Raw genomic sequence first — 14,905 nt, forward strand, 5'->3', positions numbered from 1 at the left:
TTCCTTAGCATTAATAGAACGCTTTGATTGTAATGATGGACAAGTTGAAGAGCTGGGAAATGAATTGGTAATCCAAAAGCTTGCGGCTTATCTGATCTTGTCTATCCCTCCAGCTTAGTCATAGTCTGACGCATGATCTCCGTCTTGCCGAAAGGAAGGAAGCCTTAAAGCTCAACCACCACAAGAACATTACTTCAATTCCTGCACCCGCATTTGATCTCTTTACGACGCGTTGACAATCAGAAATAATGCGCCTCTTCCCAAGAATGTTCAGGTCCACTCTCCGCCCTAGGCGGAGGGAAAGTGTTTGTATCCCACCCCTTTAACAAAAGTCTGCTGCCAAGGGCCCTGCGACTTCCCCTGCGCAAGATGCGTATACAACTCCCCATGAGCTGCTCCGTCAATTTTGTGGTAGGCAGGTGAGCCGTCGGCATTTCGTTCATCAGCATAATAGAATCTGTAAAGTTTCAGTCAGACTACATCATAAGCAAAGGGTGGTTTACATACTTGTATCCTCGATCTTTGTACGCTATGGCTGCAGACTGGATGATGTGCGCTGTCGCTGATTTTCCAACCCCCGAATTCAATAGCGATGCAATAGTCGTGGTGTTTAATATATTTCCGGTAAAAATGAATGTCTTAGACGCTGTGGGAGAGAGTTGTGCGAAGCCCAAGGCGGCTTGTTGTGCTGCGACAAAAGCGCTGGTTGTGTTGATGTTTAGATCTCGAGTGAAGTTTGCCAAGGGAGTGGAGAGGGGATCCTTCTCATCATTTGGTGGAATGCCTGCACCAGCTGCTTGACCGTCAGTATAAATGTGGTATGAGTTTCAGATAGTGGAAGCTGCTCGTACCATTATAGACAACGACGCTTGGAAAACTATGTGTATCTTTGAGCTTTGAAAATACTCCAATCACAGACTCTGGATCGGACAAGTCGATGGGGATATTGATCCGGGTGGCAGTACTTTCTTCCTCCTTTATCTTTCTAGATGCGCGAGCGACAATGTAGCCTTTTGAAGCAAAGGCCTCAGACACATGGTGCCCAACGTTAGGGCCGAAACCGAGAAGAAGCATGACTGGGGATTTTGCTGCCATGTTTGGATAGAGGTATTTGAGGTACACAAGGAATTCGAGATGAGATGATGATGTTTGAAAATTAAGTCCTATGTCAGTGGTCCTATATACACTTTTCTACCCAGAAAACACGCTGTGGCTTTGTCATTCTCAACGTGAGCTGTGTGGCCCTCGCCCCTCCTGACCTCTACTGTCGTCAGATCTAATCTTCCCGAACGGAGCCTTCGGACCCTCCGGTTCAATTCGAGCCTGGTGAGTAATTCATCGTTCCATCTGAGATTGCAAGATCGCGGAATCTCGCTGACGAATTAATCAAGCGAATAAAATCCTACGTTTTAGGCAGAGATCGACGAGATTCCGGGGAAGCAGGCAAGCCACAGAAACAATTCGGAGCGGAGATTTCGGGTGCTCCGAATGAATGGTGAAAATGCGCCAATCAAGTCAGTCAACGCCAACGATAAACTCGGCGTAGGAACATCTTATGCCATTTGACTCAATGACCAATGCGAAAATTACCAATGTGACCTTTCTTGATCTAGAAACATCCCCTTATGGTATCTATGAGTTGGTAAGAATCATGCTTTGCGATCATCCCCAGAGACAAGAGAACATTTGCCGCGGTCGTGGGACGAGAAAGAAAGTATAAGTACTAGATGGTTTCTGCTATTCTGTTGTCATTGCCCTTACTGAATACACTCTACCTTACATTTACAACACCATTCCTCTCATCGCGCTACTCAGCAATTTCAAATCACCAGTACAATGAGCTCAAACATTTTAATCACTGGCGCGGCTGGTTACGTGTACATCTCACCCAATTTCACCAACACATCAAAACGCTAACGACTTACAGCGGCGGCTCCATCATCGCCGACTTTCTATCCAGCAGTAGTCCAGTGCTCAAGAGAAGCCGTATCACCGCTGCAGTCCGATCTGATGAGCAAGCCAAGCTCCTATCAGAGTCGGGCATCAACGTGCTTCAGCTAGACCTCACAGACGAGAAGGCTGTCGTAGAGAGCCTCGTGAAACATAACAGTGAGTTAGTGATGTGTTTGAAGAGAGAAATTGTCCGTAGCTGATGGGATTATAGTCAACATCGTGATCCACACTGCCAGCTCCCTGGACCGAACCTTGGCACTTAATCTTCTTGCCGGGCTAGCTGAGCAGCAAAAGGCAAGCGGAAGTAAGGCTTACTTCATACATGTGAGTTATGGGTTCTTCACATGCAAAGCATGGGGTTCACATTGGTAGGGTACTAACCTCATCATAGACCTCGGGATTGAGTGCATTCTGTCCGAAGACCGGTTGGCCACAAGGCGTCATGAAAGATTCCGGTCCAATTTTCGAGACCGAGAAGCAATTGGCGGATTCCTTCTCTCTCCGGAAGGTAAGATCACCCCTTTCTAAAACGACATGCGCTGACTCTGACTTCCCAAAGACCGACGTTACCATCACTGAAACTGCCAAAGCACTGGGGATAACCAGCTTCATAGTTGTACCCTCCACAGTTTGTAGGGACCCCTCCAAAAGCTGCTCTCCGGATATCTCATCTAGACTAACCATTTCCCCTAGACGGCAAAGGCAAAGGGCAATGGAACCAACTCTCCGTGATATTCCCAATAGCTGTACAAGCCAGCATCAAACAGAAATCCGTCTCCAAATTCCCTGAGGATGGAGTACGCAAACCTTCAAACGCTTCAACTCAAGACTAACTCTTTTGTAGAACATTGCAGGCGTACACATCTCCGACTTGACAGAACTATACGGACTGATAGTCAAGAAGATCCTTCAAGGATCCGGAGATACCATTCCAAATGGAACGCATGGCCATTATTTCGCGATCGCCCACGAAATGGCATGGTGGGAGACACTGGGCCGTCTCGCGGCTGCAATGGAAGCTCGTGGGCTAGTGGCCAGCTCGGAGACACAGGTATGGACCAGCGACGAAGCAGCTGCGGAGGCAACAGGCGTGCCAGAGATCTTCGTTGAAATATTTTTCAACTCGAGGTAGGTACTCCTCGCTTAGTAGAGAGAGCCATGATGGCTGATCGAAATCTTAGCGCGAACATTATTGTGGACAATGCTTTCAAATTGGGGTGGAAGCCTACGTGGGATAAGGCTCGCTTCTTTGAGAATATTGATGATGAGGTAGTAAGTGTGCTGGAGCTTGGAAAGGCTAAGAGCAGTCTTATCGATTCTCTATTTTTGGCTGCTAAGAATTAAGTGGGGAAGAGTAACTTCATAATACGGAGGATATACGAGAGGCCCGAGGTCTGTAGATAGATAAATCGTGATGAAGGATACAAGCATAATGTTTCTTCGATATGAATCGTGATATCTACCTTCGAAGGCGTTCTAATAAAAAACCGGTAAATGGTCTATAACAACCCCCTCTCAGTATCCTTCGAAACGCTTTTTTTATACCGTACAGTCATTACTACTTTCTACCTCTCGTTCAACTCATACAAGGTTCCAAGATACCACAACAATCACGTGATACCACATCCCTCGAAGAGGGGTGAATACCACCCCAACCGAGCAACAACTTCACAAACCCATGAAAATTGTAATACCAATGCCTCTGTGCCCCGGTCGCTCATCCAAAGTTGCAAACAGTCACAACTTTCAAGTGATCTCTCGCTTCTTTTAACTTCTTTGTTCCTATTGCACGAATGCATCCCAATCTCAATACAAACCCTCCGCTTGCACCAAATAATCTTTGTCTATTCCAAGCTGCAAGATGAAAGGAAATACATCGCTGGATTCTTCCTTGCCCATCCATCTACCTACCACCCCCCCTCCCAACTCTCAAATTCCTCGGAAGAGAGAGAGACACACCGAAAATGTCCTCCACCCAACTGAGCGGCGGGACTTTCTCCTCCTTCTTCAAATCCTTCTTCGCCCCCCAACGCTCCCCCCACACCCCCAATCTCCCTCCCCCAAAACCTCCCCTCGCCATCCGTGTCCCAGCCTGCTTCCAAGTAGAATCCGACTGGCACCTCGAGCACGATCTCACCCTTTCCGCCTACGCAATCTGGGAAAAATCCTTCCCCTTCTCCGGCGACTTCCTTTTGCTAGCCGGCGACTGCGGACGCGTGAACCCCAACAATTTACCCAATTCCACCATCGCAGCCGATCACCAAACAGCCTACAAAGGCATGCTCTCCCGCATCTCAAAAAATTATAAGCACGTATTCCTAATCAGCGGGAACAATGAGCCGAAGACGCTACGTGGAGGTCCGAGGATTGCAGAAACGATGTTATCTTTAAGGAGTTGAGAGCGATATCCCGAATTTGACTGTGTTGGAAAAGCAGAGTGCTGATATAAGTGGGTTGGGATATGATGGTACGATTTTGGGGTGTACGCTTTGGAGTCGGTTGCGATCTGATGCGGCACCAGGAGCCGGCGACGCAGGACAGTGGACTGGCGAGACGGATGCGGAGCATAATGCGAGGTTTGAGCACTCGCTTGCTTGGTTGAGGGCGGAGGTGAAGAGAGTAAGGAAAGAGAGACCGAGTCATTGGATTATTATTATGACGCATCATGCACCGACGATGAGGTGGAGTGCGCAGAATAATAGGCAGGATGGAGGGAGGGAATTTTATGGGGGGCCGACGGGATATTCGAGAAGCGCGCCTTCACCTGATTCACGAGCGCAGCAGCCGCGCCGGGACCGTATACTATGGTTTAACTAAAACCCCATATATTCAGAATACCTGTTGTTACAGTTATTAAGAGACGTTTACGTAGAAAAATTCCCCGAGGCATATTTAATCTTTAGATACTATTATTTTAGAATAAAAATGGACGATATTATTAGGGATTTAGATATCTCTAAACTTGTGGTAAATAAAATTCCTTTATAATACATAAACTAGTTAGATTAGGAGCTTAAGCCCCAGTCTGTCATAAAAGAAACACCCGTTTTTAGAACTAAGATTGGCTTGTATATTAAAGAGATAATATCTTGAAACCCGTGACGAGAAGAAGAAAGGAAGCTGGGGAGCGTCTGAAGGCAGATCCACGCACAAGCTGATACTTATACTAGCGCATCCGCCAACCGAGAAAGCGGATATACAACAGAATCGAAGAATTTCCCGAATACAACAGTCTCGATAGCGGGATCTGGCGTCTCCATCGCCGAAGATGGATCGAGCACGTCGCTCAACAACAACTGCACAACATCATGGTACGATTGCCCCATCCTCGGAGCAAGACGGGGCACGTATCGCGACAAAAGGAGATCGCGAAGCTGGCCGGGGCTGAGCGTACGATTTATGCCTCTCTCACCGCCCTTCGCCCACGCCCGGAGCGGCATCCACAGGCCAATCTCGAGCAACATCACTCCGAGTGAGTAGTAATCGTACCCGTTGCGGTAGTGCTTCGTGGCTTGCCGGTAAGCGGGATGCTGGTAGTCTCCAAACTCCGTGTCAAGCGACGGTCCTTGCGTGTGCCAAGCCTCTCCTCCAGGTCGACTCTTATTCAACCCTACCACATAAGGCTCAAGGAGAACCTTACCTCGCTGCGGGCTGATGATCAAACCCTTACCACTCCGTCTAGAACTGTCGCCACCATCGGTTAAATAATGCGAGGCGTTGAAGAACACCACATTGTTAGAGTGGTAGTTCTCGTGGTACCATCCGATACTATGGAAGGCATAGAGATTGCTAGCGAGCATGCTAGCCAACCGGAACTTATGGCCCAGCAGGGGCTGGAAAATCTGGCTCATGCTTGGATCATCTTTCGCCAGCTTGGCCGAGATCATTAGTAGTTCTAGTAGAGTGGTAATGGTGTACTCGCGAGCCGATATATCTGGCATCCCACGTTGGATGGGTGGCACTTGGTAGACAAATGCGTAACCTGTTCGATTCTTGTCTTCCACTTCAAAAAACTTCAGACAGTTCAACAATCTGAGATCACGCGGCTTTGGTTGTACGCCAAAGCCCTTGGCCTTGTCAGCCATGATGATCGTTCTCTCCGTCGGCGGGACTTTCTCCCAACTGGGGTCGTAGTGCATTGTCTCGACTAGAACTGGTACTCCTTCAGAGCTTGGAACATTCTCTAAGATGGCCAACTCGTGACCAGAAAACTTCCCAAACTTGACGACCTTCGTGTGGATAGTTCTGAGGTTTTGAAGATCTATGTCACTAGCCTCATTCTTGGTGAACTCCAGACGAATCTTCCTCATAATGGCCATGGCGGCTCCTCGTTGGTAAATAGGGCGGTTTTCTGTATTTAGCGCGTTTCCCAAATCGTTAAGCCACTGCGTGCTATCTTGATCCATCAGCATTGAGCGTACCCACAGCATCTCAGCTGTCCTCAGCTCAGTCTCTGGGAGCGTTGCCCAGAGGTCATCCACGAGACTCTGGACGCGGACCCTAAACGCCTCCCAGAGCATTTTTGAGCCATGTACTGTAGGATGCGCGTTTTGAGGTTGTGTGACTTGAAGTACTTGAGCTTGGTAATGGCTATTGTTCACAGTCTGTCCCGGCGAACTAGGTCCGGCTCCCACCTCCCTGAGTTGATGACATAGCTTTAATAAAGTCTTGATGCAGGTCTCGCCATGATTGCAGACGGTTTCAAGTACGGGATCATCAATGGTGGTGCCATTGAGACATGAAACTCTGCCAAAGGCTTTCATTCGTTCCCTTTCGAACCAAAGCTTCATCAAAGGCCTTGGTGTGGGACCTCGTGCCTCGTCGAGTAGAGAATGGAAGAGATCTAGAGCGGCAAGGAAATGCGCCTTTAGGCTAATTTGACTAAGCTGCTTGCAAATAGAGGCGATATCTGGTCGCACATCGGCTGGCACCAACATGGAGAAGATCAGCCTATGGAGGTGTAGGTCGACTGCGGCAACACGACCGTCTGACTTCAAGAAGTCGAGCCACTCCCTCACCGATTCCTTGACCTCTCCACGGCCGTGGAAGTAGCTGTCGGTACAGTTAGGCATCTGATCTCGGGTCGATTTTTTTTTCTTGCGGAATTCGCTCAAGCCGTCTGGCCCATAGGTCATGAAAGTCGCTAATTCAGCCGTCAGACATCCAAATGCCCAGACGTCGACCGCTCTGCCAACATCCTGTTCGATGAACCTTTCATCCATGCATTCTGGAGCGAGATAACTGCCGACGCCAGCCTTCCATGTAGTCCTCGAATCTTCTCCTTCGCCCTTAACCCGGCCCATACCGAAGTCAGCCAGCAGGAAGGTTTCCTCGTTCACAAGGATGTTGGCAGGACGGAAGTCGTGGTGATATCCAACGAGTGATATACCTGGCCCATCGATTTCGGTTGGGATGTAAATATTGTGCGTCCTACTGAGTGCTGAGGACAACCCATGCAGAGCGGAGAAAAAGGTGTAGTCCCATTGAAAGTGGCCATGCCGAGTCGGCTTGTTGAAGAAACCTGCGAGATCCATGTCGAGACGGGGAAACACTAGGCAATAATCGCTGCCATGAACGTAAGCACTTAGGAGTGGGACAATGTTGGGATGCTGAGGGTTATTGAATAGCATCAGACAGCGCTTTTCTTGGTTGAAGGCGGCCCTTCGGCTGTCTTCAGACTTGAAAGCATCAAGACGGAGGGTCTTCCGGATAATAGCAATCGCGACGCCCTAATTACAACGGTACATCAAACTTAGCTCAAGATATTTCGACGGTATGCTCTCTCTCGATTTTGGGTACTACATGAGTCGCTATCTTACCTTGTCAGGATAAAAGTCTTGAAGCGATGAATGGACAGCTAGTTCAGTAATCTCCCCGTACCCGCCCCCTTTCTGTTCCTTCCCTACTCCAATAAAGGGTAGGATATCTAATTGATCGAACTCGACGTCTTCGCCACGGTGGAAAAAGTGTGGTCGAAATTCCAATTGTACTTCTCTACTGAATGTGTTCCCAAAATCAGGCGCGATACTAATGGCGGTGCTAGGGTCCAATGGACCATGGGAATCAAGGCAGCGGTGGCGACGAAATTTGACGATAGCCTCCTCTTGATGCATCCAGACAAGAATGGCGAACGTAATGATGCCATCCTGGTGGATATCCTTTGAGAGGCCGATGCGGTCTTCAGGTTCGCACTCTAGCTCTGCTACGGCTTTTGAGATTGCGAGCGGCGTGAAGATGGCGGTGAGACTAGAACGAGGCACGAAGTACCGACCGCTGATGGATTTGATGCGGTTGTTCTCGATCTGCTTCCAAAGAGACCGTGTGGTCTCTTTCGTGCTCATGTCCATTCAATCAACAATTCGATCCTCTTCATGAAAGATACCTGTGCACCCACGCTTTTATGGCAGGCGATTTGCAAGGCGGCGACGGTAGGCATTCAAACACGGCTTAAGATCACAGAAGATTTTTCGGCCGCCTCTCTCGGATTAAGGCGGACCAATAAACATGGCTTGGCTCTAATAAAATAGGCTATAGTGTAGGCCCGTACTTCGGCATAGGAGGCTTGGGCGAAAAGCGCCTCGTTGCACAACGTAGTGGGTAATAGGAATTGATCTAGCAGACGATTGACATAAAATACAGCATCAGTTTCAACTTAAATTTCTACTCTCATGCCACCGAACACGGCTAGATATGGGCTAACTAGGCAGCGGATAGCCTGCAAGGTTTTCGTTACATAAGTTTTTTGGTAATACCAGCGAAGTGGCTGTGCTGAGGGGCCAGGTCGTTTTTGGCAGGCGGCTTCAGCCTCTGTTACTCCCTAGCGATTCTTCAATACCGACTTTGCCTCCGCCTGTGTTCAAACAAGAACAGTCAGGATCGAGAAAGACCTCATAGCAGCTTCAACGAGGAGATGACAGTGTTTGGGGACTAATTACCTCTGTTAATGCCCGTGGAGTGCTGATTTCGACAGAATTCTCCCCGATCTGCGACGCCCATCAGCACACAAATCCGCTCGTGCTTTAGACAGCCGTAGGAAGTAGCCTGTTATGTTGGATCACTCACATCAATACGAAAATTCGACCCGAATTTGGCTCTCAAGAGGGCATCCAACTTCACCATGTCCACGTATCGGACTTCTAGGTTGGTAATCACTTCAGTCATCGTAACTCGACGTTTCTGCGGTCGGTGCTCCCAGCTCAGTTTGTTGTCAATCCAGTATAAGCGATATTGCGATCCTTTTCCTGAGTTTTTGCCACTCGTTCGAGGAGGTAAGGCTTATTTTCGTGTTCTGCCGGCCGTGGGGAGGGGTATATATCTTCTCGCACCCAACCCGGGCGCACCAGTTTAGTGCGTAATCAGCGGGCAGTCCGCCACGCATTGGGCCACGTGTTGCCTTCGATAAGAAGAATGGCAGATTTGGTGCATCTCGACTAGATTTGTAGCTCTTGCTTTTTCTATCACACTATCTAAAATAGAGCTTTGGTTGTGACCGTGGTATCCGGTTCGCATGCCACAATATCTCGCACGTAGGAGACTTCGGAGTGAAGAATTCAAAATACAATTTTAACGCCGCTCACTGACACAAGCCTCTTTGAATGGTCATGCAATGCGTAAAATAACGAATGGGGTTCAAGCATTGAACTACCCTAGCAAGAACGCTGAGCTGAGCCTCATATCGGCTTCGCCCCATTCCCCTCACTATTTGTTCAGCCACTGACCTAGCTCATGGCCTCTTTATCCACGATGTATGGAGAATCATAGAAATTGTGAACATCTTCAGGTGCTATAGCCAGAATGTCCGGCAATCTGCTTGAAACCCATACTTCCTACCCGTTGTCCTTCCCTCGTGATCCACTTGACTGCTGTGACCTGAGCTCGTACAGCATCGCGCTCGAGAGCAGGGCATCAGATCTATTCATCATTGATGAATCTTTGGTTGACGTTGAAGTACGTGAATATTTTAGGTTGCCTATCACCTCATCATTCTCTAGCGAGCCTCCAGCTTCATTGCGGGCGCATGGAAAACGAGAAACACCTCAGATGGGACCTCAAGATACCTCCTCCGGGGTCCGAATCTTCTCTGTCTCTAATGCCGAGAGTCTAAATGCTACGCTAAATGTACGTCAGTCCATCATAGAGGCTTCCAGTTACAAAGTCGCTCACGGATAGCTTCAATCGCTAACAGTTGAAATATTAACTGCCAACAGACACAGCTGCCGCAAGGGAGCACTAGAATCATGTATGCAGCAGAACATTCTGATCTTCCCCCCTACTGTATGCAGTAGCTTACTAGCGCAGCACGATATTCCGTTACAACTCCTGGAGCCGCATGAATATCACATCCAATATGTTCAAAGCAATTTGTACTTCGTCAGGTGTCCACCCAAGGGTCCTAGATCTTATCAGGGGAATGGGATACAAGTCCAGGCCGACAGATGAGCATTTCATGGGATGCTACTGCTCAACCCAGCATGAGCCCGGCCAGCCAATACAGGATGATGGAACGCTTGTACCAAAGAAGTCAGCATCTCGTGAGTTCGCTCTTACCCTTTACTCCCAAATTTGACTCCAGGATGGCTAACCAACGTTAAGACATGTCTTATAATCTCCGCTATTTCGAAAAACATGGTCGTGATATCAAAGATCCTTGGTCTTGTAGACAATGTGTCTTTTATCAGATCACTTATTGTAATGATAATACATCAACATGGCTTGTTATTCAGCCGCCAACGAAATGGAAGGAGGGACTAAAAATTGTAGACTTAAACAAGACCGATTATCCTCCTGCTCTCCATCTTCGGGCCATATCATCTGCAGCGGCAACAATGTGGGAGTATCTGGAGGACATTAGCAATGAGCTTACTGAACTGGTTGGTCTATTTTCCTCGCGTTAGAACTATCCCGTTGTGGATTCATTGGATGATGACAAGAGATTCGTACCAGAGCAGAAGGGTGTCCTTCCCAAAGCCTTTGAAAAAGTTTGACTTTGACTTCACCCTGAGTCAGCACCTGCAAATCGTCCGCCAGAAGTTGCATCATGCCAGGATGATATTAGACGGGACGTTGCGGACCATAGCTGCTATAGCTTCCCACGTGGAAGCAACGTGGAAGGTGGCAGGCGACACCCCTACGGCTTTACACAATCTGTTCCTCCGCGAGCTGAGAAATATATCTTACGACCTGCATGCCCATCGGTCCACAGCAACGGAGCTTCTAGACCTTTCTGCAGATATAACTGCTACCGTATGTGTTCTGGGCCCGCAAACTCGTTGCGGAAGCTGATGATGCAATGTGTTCAGATTAAATCGATTCTCGAACTCCGTAACCAGGACTTACTTAACAACAATAGCCGACAGCTGCAAGTAATTACAGAGGCCAACGCCAAAGAGACACAGATGATGGCGGAGGTTGCGCAGTATGCCTACAATGATTCGAGGACAGTGCGTATCGCCACTGTTATCGCCATGATATATCTGCCGGCTAGTTTAGTTATGGTATAATACCGTTCCTATACGCCGAATATTCCGGGAAATCAGGGCTAACGTTGTTGTCTACCTAGTCTTTTTTTAGTACAGTGTTTGTGGACTTCAATAATGTCGCGGATTCTGAGTATCTGAGTGTTCACAAAGAAATATGGGTGGCCGTTGTTTCGATTGCGGTCATGGTTGTTGCAACAGCAAGTTGGTTCTGGATTTGGGAAAGACGTAACGCCAAGGCAACCTTACTCTCTTCACTTCCAAAACTTAAATCTTCAACAAGAGACACCGAATGGCTAGAGATGAGAAATTTGAGCTAGGTTCTGAGGCGTACTAATATTATTATGGCTTTAAGACTCCACCGGGAAAGATGCGAGCGAGAAAAAAAGTTTGGTAGGACAGTTTATGAGCGTGTGGCAGGTGATAGTTACTCATTTACTTGTAAAAAGACAAAGTGCAGTTCAGGGCCGGTAATAAAAAGTCTGGTTTGGCTACCTTACTTAACTATATAAACCTCCGCTTGCTTACCGCCTACTTACTAGAATCGCTTGCTCGAAGTTGCCAAGCGAAAACGCCTCGTAAGGCGACATGCATGAGTGCCTTATTGAGGACCAATCTGTTTCCTCAGCCGTGGTTTAGTTCTACACGTGTCAATTCACAAGCATGCCGATTGATTTTAACCTTTTTGCCGTACCTATCAGCAGGTTGGACCCGGAGAGGAGGAGCTGCGGACAGGGCAGGGCTTGCACGAAGTGGCTCTTAGACACATTCTCACCGAAAATTTAAATTTCTCCTGGCTTTCTACTCCGTCCGAGACATGCCACACAAATGAACGAGTCTCAAGCTAGTGACTGAGCATAATGGACCTCTTCATTACCTCCTATCTACCAACTACCGCCCCGTTCGAAACTAATGCGTCACCCGGAGGAGGCTCACGCTATTCTTGGTTTCCGGACAATGAAAACACCTCCGACATCTCAGTTTCGCACCAGCCAAACTTGGTCAAGTTCGTACAATTCGTCATCGCCCTGGGGATCGAAGTCTTGCCGCCAACATGGAACGACCACGCCGTCGCCCGCGAAGGCTTGCCCGCCAGGGACGGGGGGACGGCCACCGTGAAGCAGAGCCTTGTCGATGCAACATCAGCGCTGTTGTATAAGCGGTTCCGGCGCGATGTTCCATTGGAATATGTGGTGCGGTACGGCGCGGAACTGGCTGAGCAGAGTTTCCGCGAGGTGCAGTTCAATGCCATAATAAATGAAATCACGATCCTCGCACATCCAACTATAGCTGGTGCAGAGGACCGGGTTGTACGCCTCATGGGGGTTTGTTTTGAGGTTTCGTCATCCTCGGGATCAGATATTTGGCCTGTCGCTGTGCTCCTTAAGGCAAATCAGGGCGATTTGGCCGCGTCTGTTTCTTCTCAACCGATATGGAAGTGGGCTAAGGAGGACTCCTTGTTGGTGCTGTGTGGCAAGATTGCGGAGACAATTAACAGAGTGCATCAGTGTGGTAAGTACTTGTATTGTGGCTACACCCCTCCCTCCACCTTTCGATCTTGGCGGTACTTGGGTGACATCCCCAACGCGACTGATAAGCTCATGCTGTAAGCAGGCGTCGTCCACTGTGACATCAACCCTCGCAACATTCTTTTCTGGCTCGACTCAAAGACCGGAGCCGCTGGCCTGATGCTAGCAGACTTTGGTTTCTCTCGGTACGGAGCAAAGGATGATCTCACCAAACTCCCCCGATCGCAGCCGTGGGATGCACCAGAATGGCACGAGCGGGAGTTCACGCTGGAAGCAGCGAGTAAAACCGATGTGTATGCATTTGGTCTTCTTTGCTTTTGGTTGCTCTTCCGACACGACTCACTAGCCGATCTTGGGTTTCCAGATGTGACCGTTCAAGACGCTTTCACGTGTTCTAGCTCTGATGTGATCGCTGTCATCCAAGCTAAAAAGAAGAGCACGTCGGAAGCTATCCTCGAGTGGGCGCTCAGTTTGCTAGCAGCCAAGAAGGGACTTGACGATAAGATACTATCTCGGATACAAAAGCTCCTCACCCTCACTCTAGTGCAGGATCCTGCTAAACGGGCCGGTATGGCCTCATTGACTGAAGTCTGGCCTGCTGAGCTACTAGAGGTATTGCCGGAAGAGGACCATGAAAGGAAAGAGACTCATAGCGAAACGGGTCTTACACAGAATGAGCGTGATTTGTCAACTTCCGAGCCAGATTTTGTAGCAACAAACCAAGTCATGGAGCCAGAATGGCACGGAATACTAGAGGCAAGTAGCAGATACCCACGTTTAATATTTTATGATCAGCCGCTGAGTCTTGACTAGACGCCGACGCTCATCTTTGTCATTGATGGCTCTGATTATCGGGTCCAAGATTTTCTTGCGAGACTATTACGCCAAATCGCAAAGAACACAACCTGCGAACTCTGCAAAACAGGGGCCTCATTCCAACTATTGTTATTTCACCGGCTCGGATTCGGACCCGAATCCACAGACCAAGAAGCCAAAGAATGGCTTGACACCGCCGGCATCACAGCGACCGTACTCAATAGCATTATCGAGGACCTAAAAGTCGCGAAGATGAAGAATTCTTCTGTCATCGAGCTCAGCCAGCTGGGGTATCGTACAAACGTGGCGGCGCAGTATCACCGCGACGGCGTCCAGGAAGAAGCGAAATCGTACTACCGCCGTGTAAGTGCTTTGCGTGAGTTGGCGCTAGGACAAGGTCACTATTCGACGTTGAACAACCGCCACGCACTTGCCGACGTGCTAATGGCCGGGAAGGAGTATGAGGACGCCTGGGAGGTTGCACTTCAGATGACCAAGCTGGAGTCACTGCCTTTACCGCTAAAAACGGCCGTCAACTCTCTCCAAGCGCAGCTGTGGATGGAACTCGACGATCGGGAGCAGGCCGAGTCCACGCTTCGCGGTCTATTAGACCACTGGGATAAGCCAGCCGAGGTGGGGGACTCCGAGAGACTCGACCGCCAGCTTGACTTGATCCGTGTTCTCAGGGGAGAGGGGCGAGGTGCAGAAGCACTCCGGCTCTCACTGAAGACCCTCGATGAGTGTCTCGCAGAACTTGGCCCGGCACATACGACGACCATCCGTGCGACACGGTCGCTCGCTCTGGCGTACGACGCCGAAGGACAATATGGCAAGGCTATGGAGACCGGTGAACAGTTGATCAAACTAAAATATAGCAGTGAACTTGAGCTGGAGCAGAGCATTGACGAAGCCGAATTCCTGGTGCAGGACCTCGCCAACCTTGGAGTTCAATACTACATCCTAGGACGTCACCAAGAGGCATTATCCTGCTACGAGCGTGTAAGGAAGCTCATCAACGGTATCCATAGCTCAGATAAGTTAGCTGTTGCCGCCGTCGATGCCGTCAATAATTGCGCTGTCCGGTTGATCGGACGTGACGACATGGGAAGGGCTGGTACAATTCTTGAAGCA

At 49.0% G+C, this 14,905-nt stretch overlaps 5 protein-coding genes across 5 annotated transcripts; 3 read left to right on the forward strand and 2 right to left on the reverse strand.

Annotated features, from left to right (window-relative positions):
- Positions 1 to 288: 288 nt before the first annotated feature.
- On the reverse strand, positions 289 to 1,193 carry K444DRAFT_583326 (putative short-chain dehydrogenase; the record flags this gene model as incomplete). Its single annotated transcript, XM_024877825.1, has 3 exons — positions 852 to 1,193; positions 508 to 793; positions 289 to 457 (listed from the first exon to the last, which is right to left on the reverse strand). The coding sequence occupies exons 1-3, from the start codon at positions 1,093 to 1,095 to the stop codon at positions 289 to 291; spliced, it is 699 nt and encodes a 232-aa protein (XP_024741229.1). The 5' UTR covers positions 1,096 to 1,193.
- A 643-nt stretch (positions 1,194 to 1,836) lies between these two features.
- Positions 1,837 to 3,367, forward strand: K444DRAFT_713906 (uncharacterized protein; the record flags this gene model as incomplete). Its single annotated transcript, XM_024888308.1, has 8 exons — positions 1,837 to 1,870; positions 2,002 to 2,109; positions 2,165 to 2,277; positions 2,345 to 2,461; positions 2,513 to 2,585; positions 2,647 to 2,750; positions 2,798 to 3,081; positions 3,135 to 3,367. The coding sequence occupies 8 exons, from the start codon at positions 1,837 to 1,839 to the stop codon at positions 3,295 to 3,297; spliced, it is 996 nt and encodes a 331-aa protein (XP_024741230.1). The 3' UTR covers positions 3,298 to 3,367.
- A 1,552-nt stretch (positions 3,368 to 4,919) lies between these two features.
- Positions 4,920 to 8,380, reverse strand: K444DRAFT_660516 (kinase-like protein). The gene is made up of 2 exons (XM_024886472.1): positions 7,773 to 8,380; positions 4,920 to 7,682 (listed from the first exon to the last, which is right to left on the reverse strand). The coding sequence occupies exons 1-2, from the start codon at positions 8,298 to 8,300 to the stop codon at positions 5,115 to 5,117; spliced, it is 3,096 nt and encodes a 1,031-aa protein (XP_024741231.1). The 5' UTR covers positions 8,301 to 8,380; the 3' UTR covers positions 4,920 to 5,114.
- A 1,333-nt stretch (positions 8,381 to 9,713) lies between these two features.
- K444DRAFT_305713 (uncharacterized protein) lies at positions 9,714 to 11,992 on the forward strand. Its single transcript, XM_024871763.1, has 7 exons — positions 9,714 to 9,900; positions 10,167 to 10,192; positions 10,252 to 10,484; positions 10,546 to 10,823; positions 10,897 to 11,196; positions 11,253 to 11,447; positions 11,513 to 11,992. The coding sequence occupies exons 1-7, from the start codon at positions 9,748 to 9,750 to the stop codon at positions 11,747 to 11,749; spliced, it is 1,422 nt and encodes a 473-aa protein (XP_024741232.1). The 5' UTR covers positions 9,714 to 9,747; the 3' UTR covers positions 11,750 to 11,992.
- Positions 11,993 to 13,411: 1,419 nt separating this feature from the next.
- Positions 13,412 to 14,651, forward strand: K444DRAFT_555180 (uncharacterized protein; the record flags this gene model as incomplete). The annotated part of the gene is made up of 2 exons (XM_024876690.1): positions 13,412 to 13,714; positions 13,772 to 14,651. Coding segments are annotated over exons 1-2 (1,065 nt in total), but the record flags the coding sequence as incomplete, so codon positions are not given.
- Positions 14,652 to 14,905: the final 254 nt, after the last annotated feature.

Source organism: Hyaloscypha bicolor (genome assembly GCF_002865645.1).
Source record: "Hyaloscypha bicolor E unplaced genomic scaffold K444scaffold_37, whole genome shotgun sequence".
Taxonomy (NCBI): Eukaryota; Fungi; Ascomycota; class Leotiomycetes; order Helotiales; family Hyaloscyphaceae; genus Hyaloscypha; species Hyaloscypha bicolor.

What these genes read in the sequence shown, in the direction of transcription:
- K444DRAFT_660516 (XM_024886472.1), bottom strand. Translation starts at nt 8,300, where the DNA reads ATGGACATGAGCACGAAAGAGACCACACGGTCTCTTTGGAAGCAGATC. An exon ending in AAGACTTTTATCCTGACAAG is followed by an intron (nt 7,683 to 7,772) that starts GTAAGATAGCGA and finishes CGTTGTAATTAG; the next exon opens with GGCGTCGCGATTGCTATTAT.
- K444DRAFT_305713 (XM_024871763.1), top strand. Translation starts at nt 9,748, where the DNA reads ATGTCCGGCAATCTGCTTGAAACCCATACTTCCTACCCGTTGTCCTTC. An exon ending in CAAGGGAGCACTAGAATCAT is followed by an intron (nt 10,193 to 10,251) that starts GTATGCAGCAGA and finishes TTACTAGCGCAG; the next exon opens with CACGATATTCCGTTACAACT. An exon ending in CTGCAGATATAACTGCTACC is followed by an intron (nt 11,197 to 11,252) that starts GTATGTGTTCTG and finishes CAATGTGTTCAG; the next exon opens with ATTAAATCGATTCTCGAACT.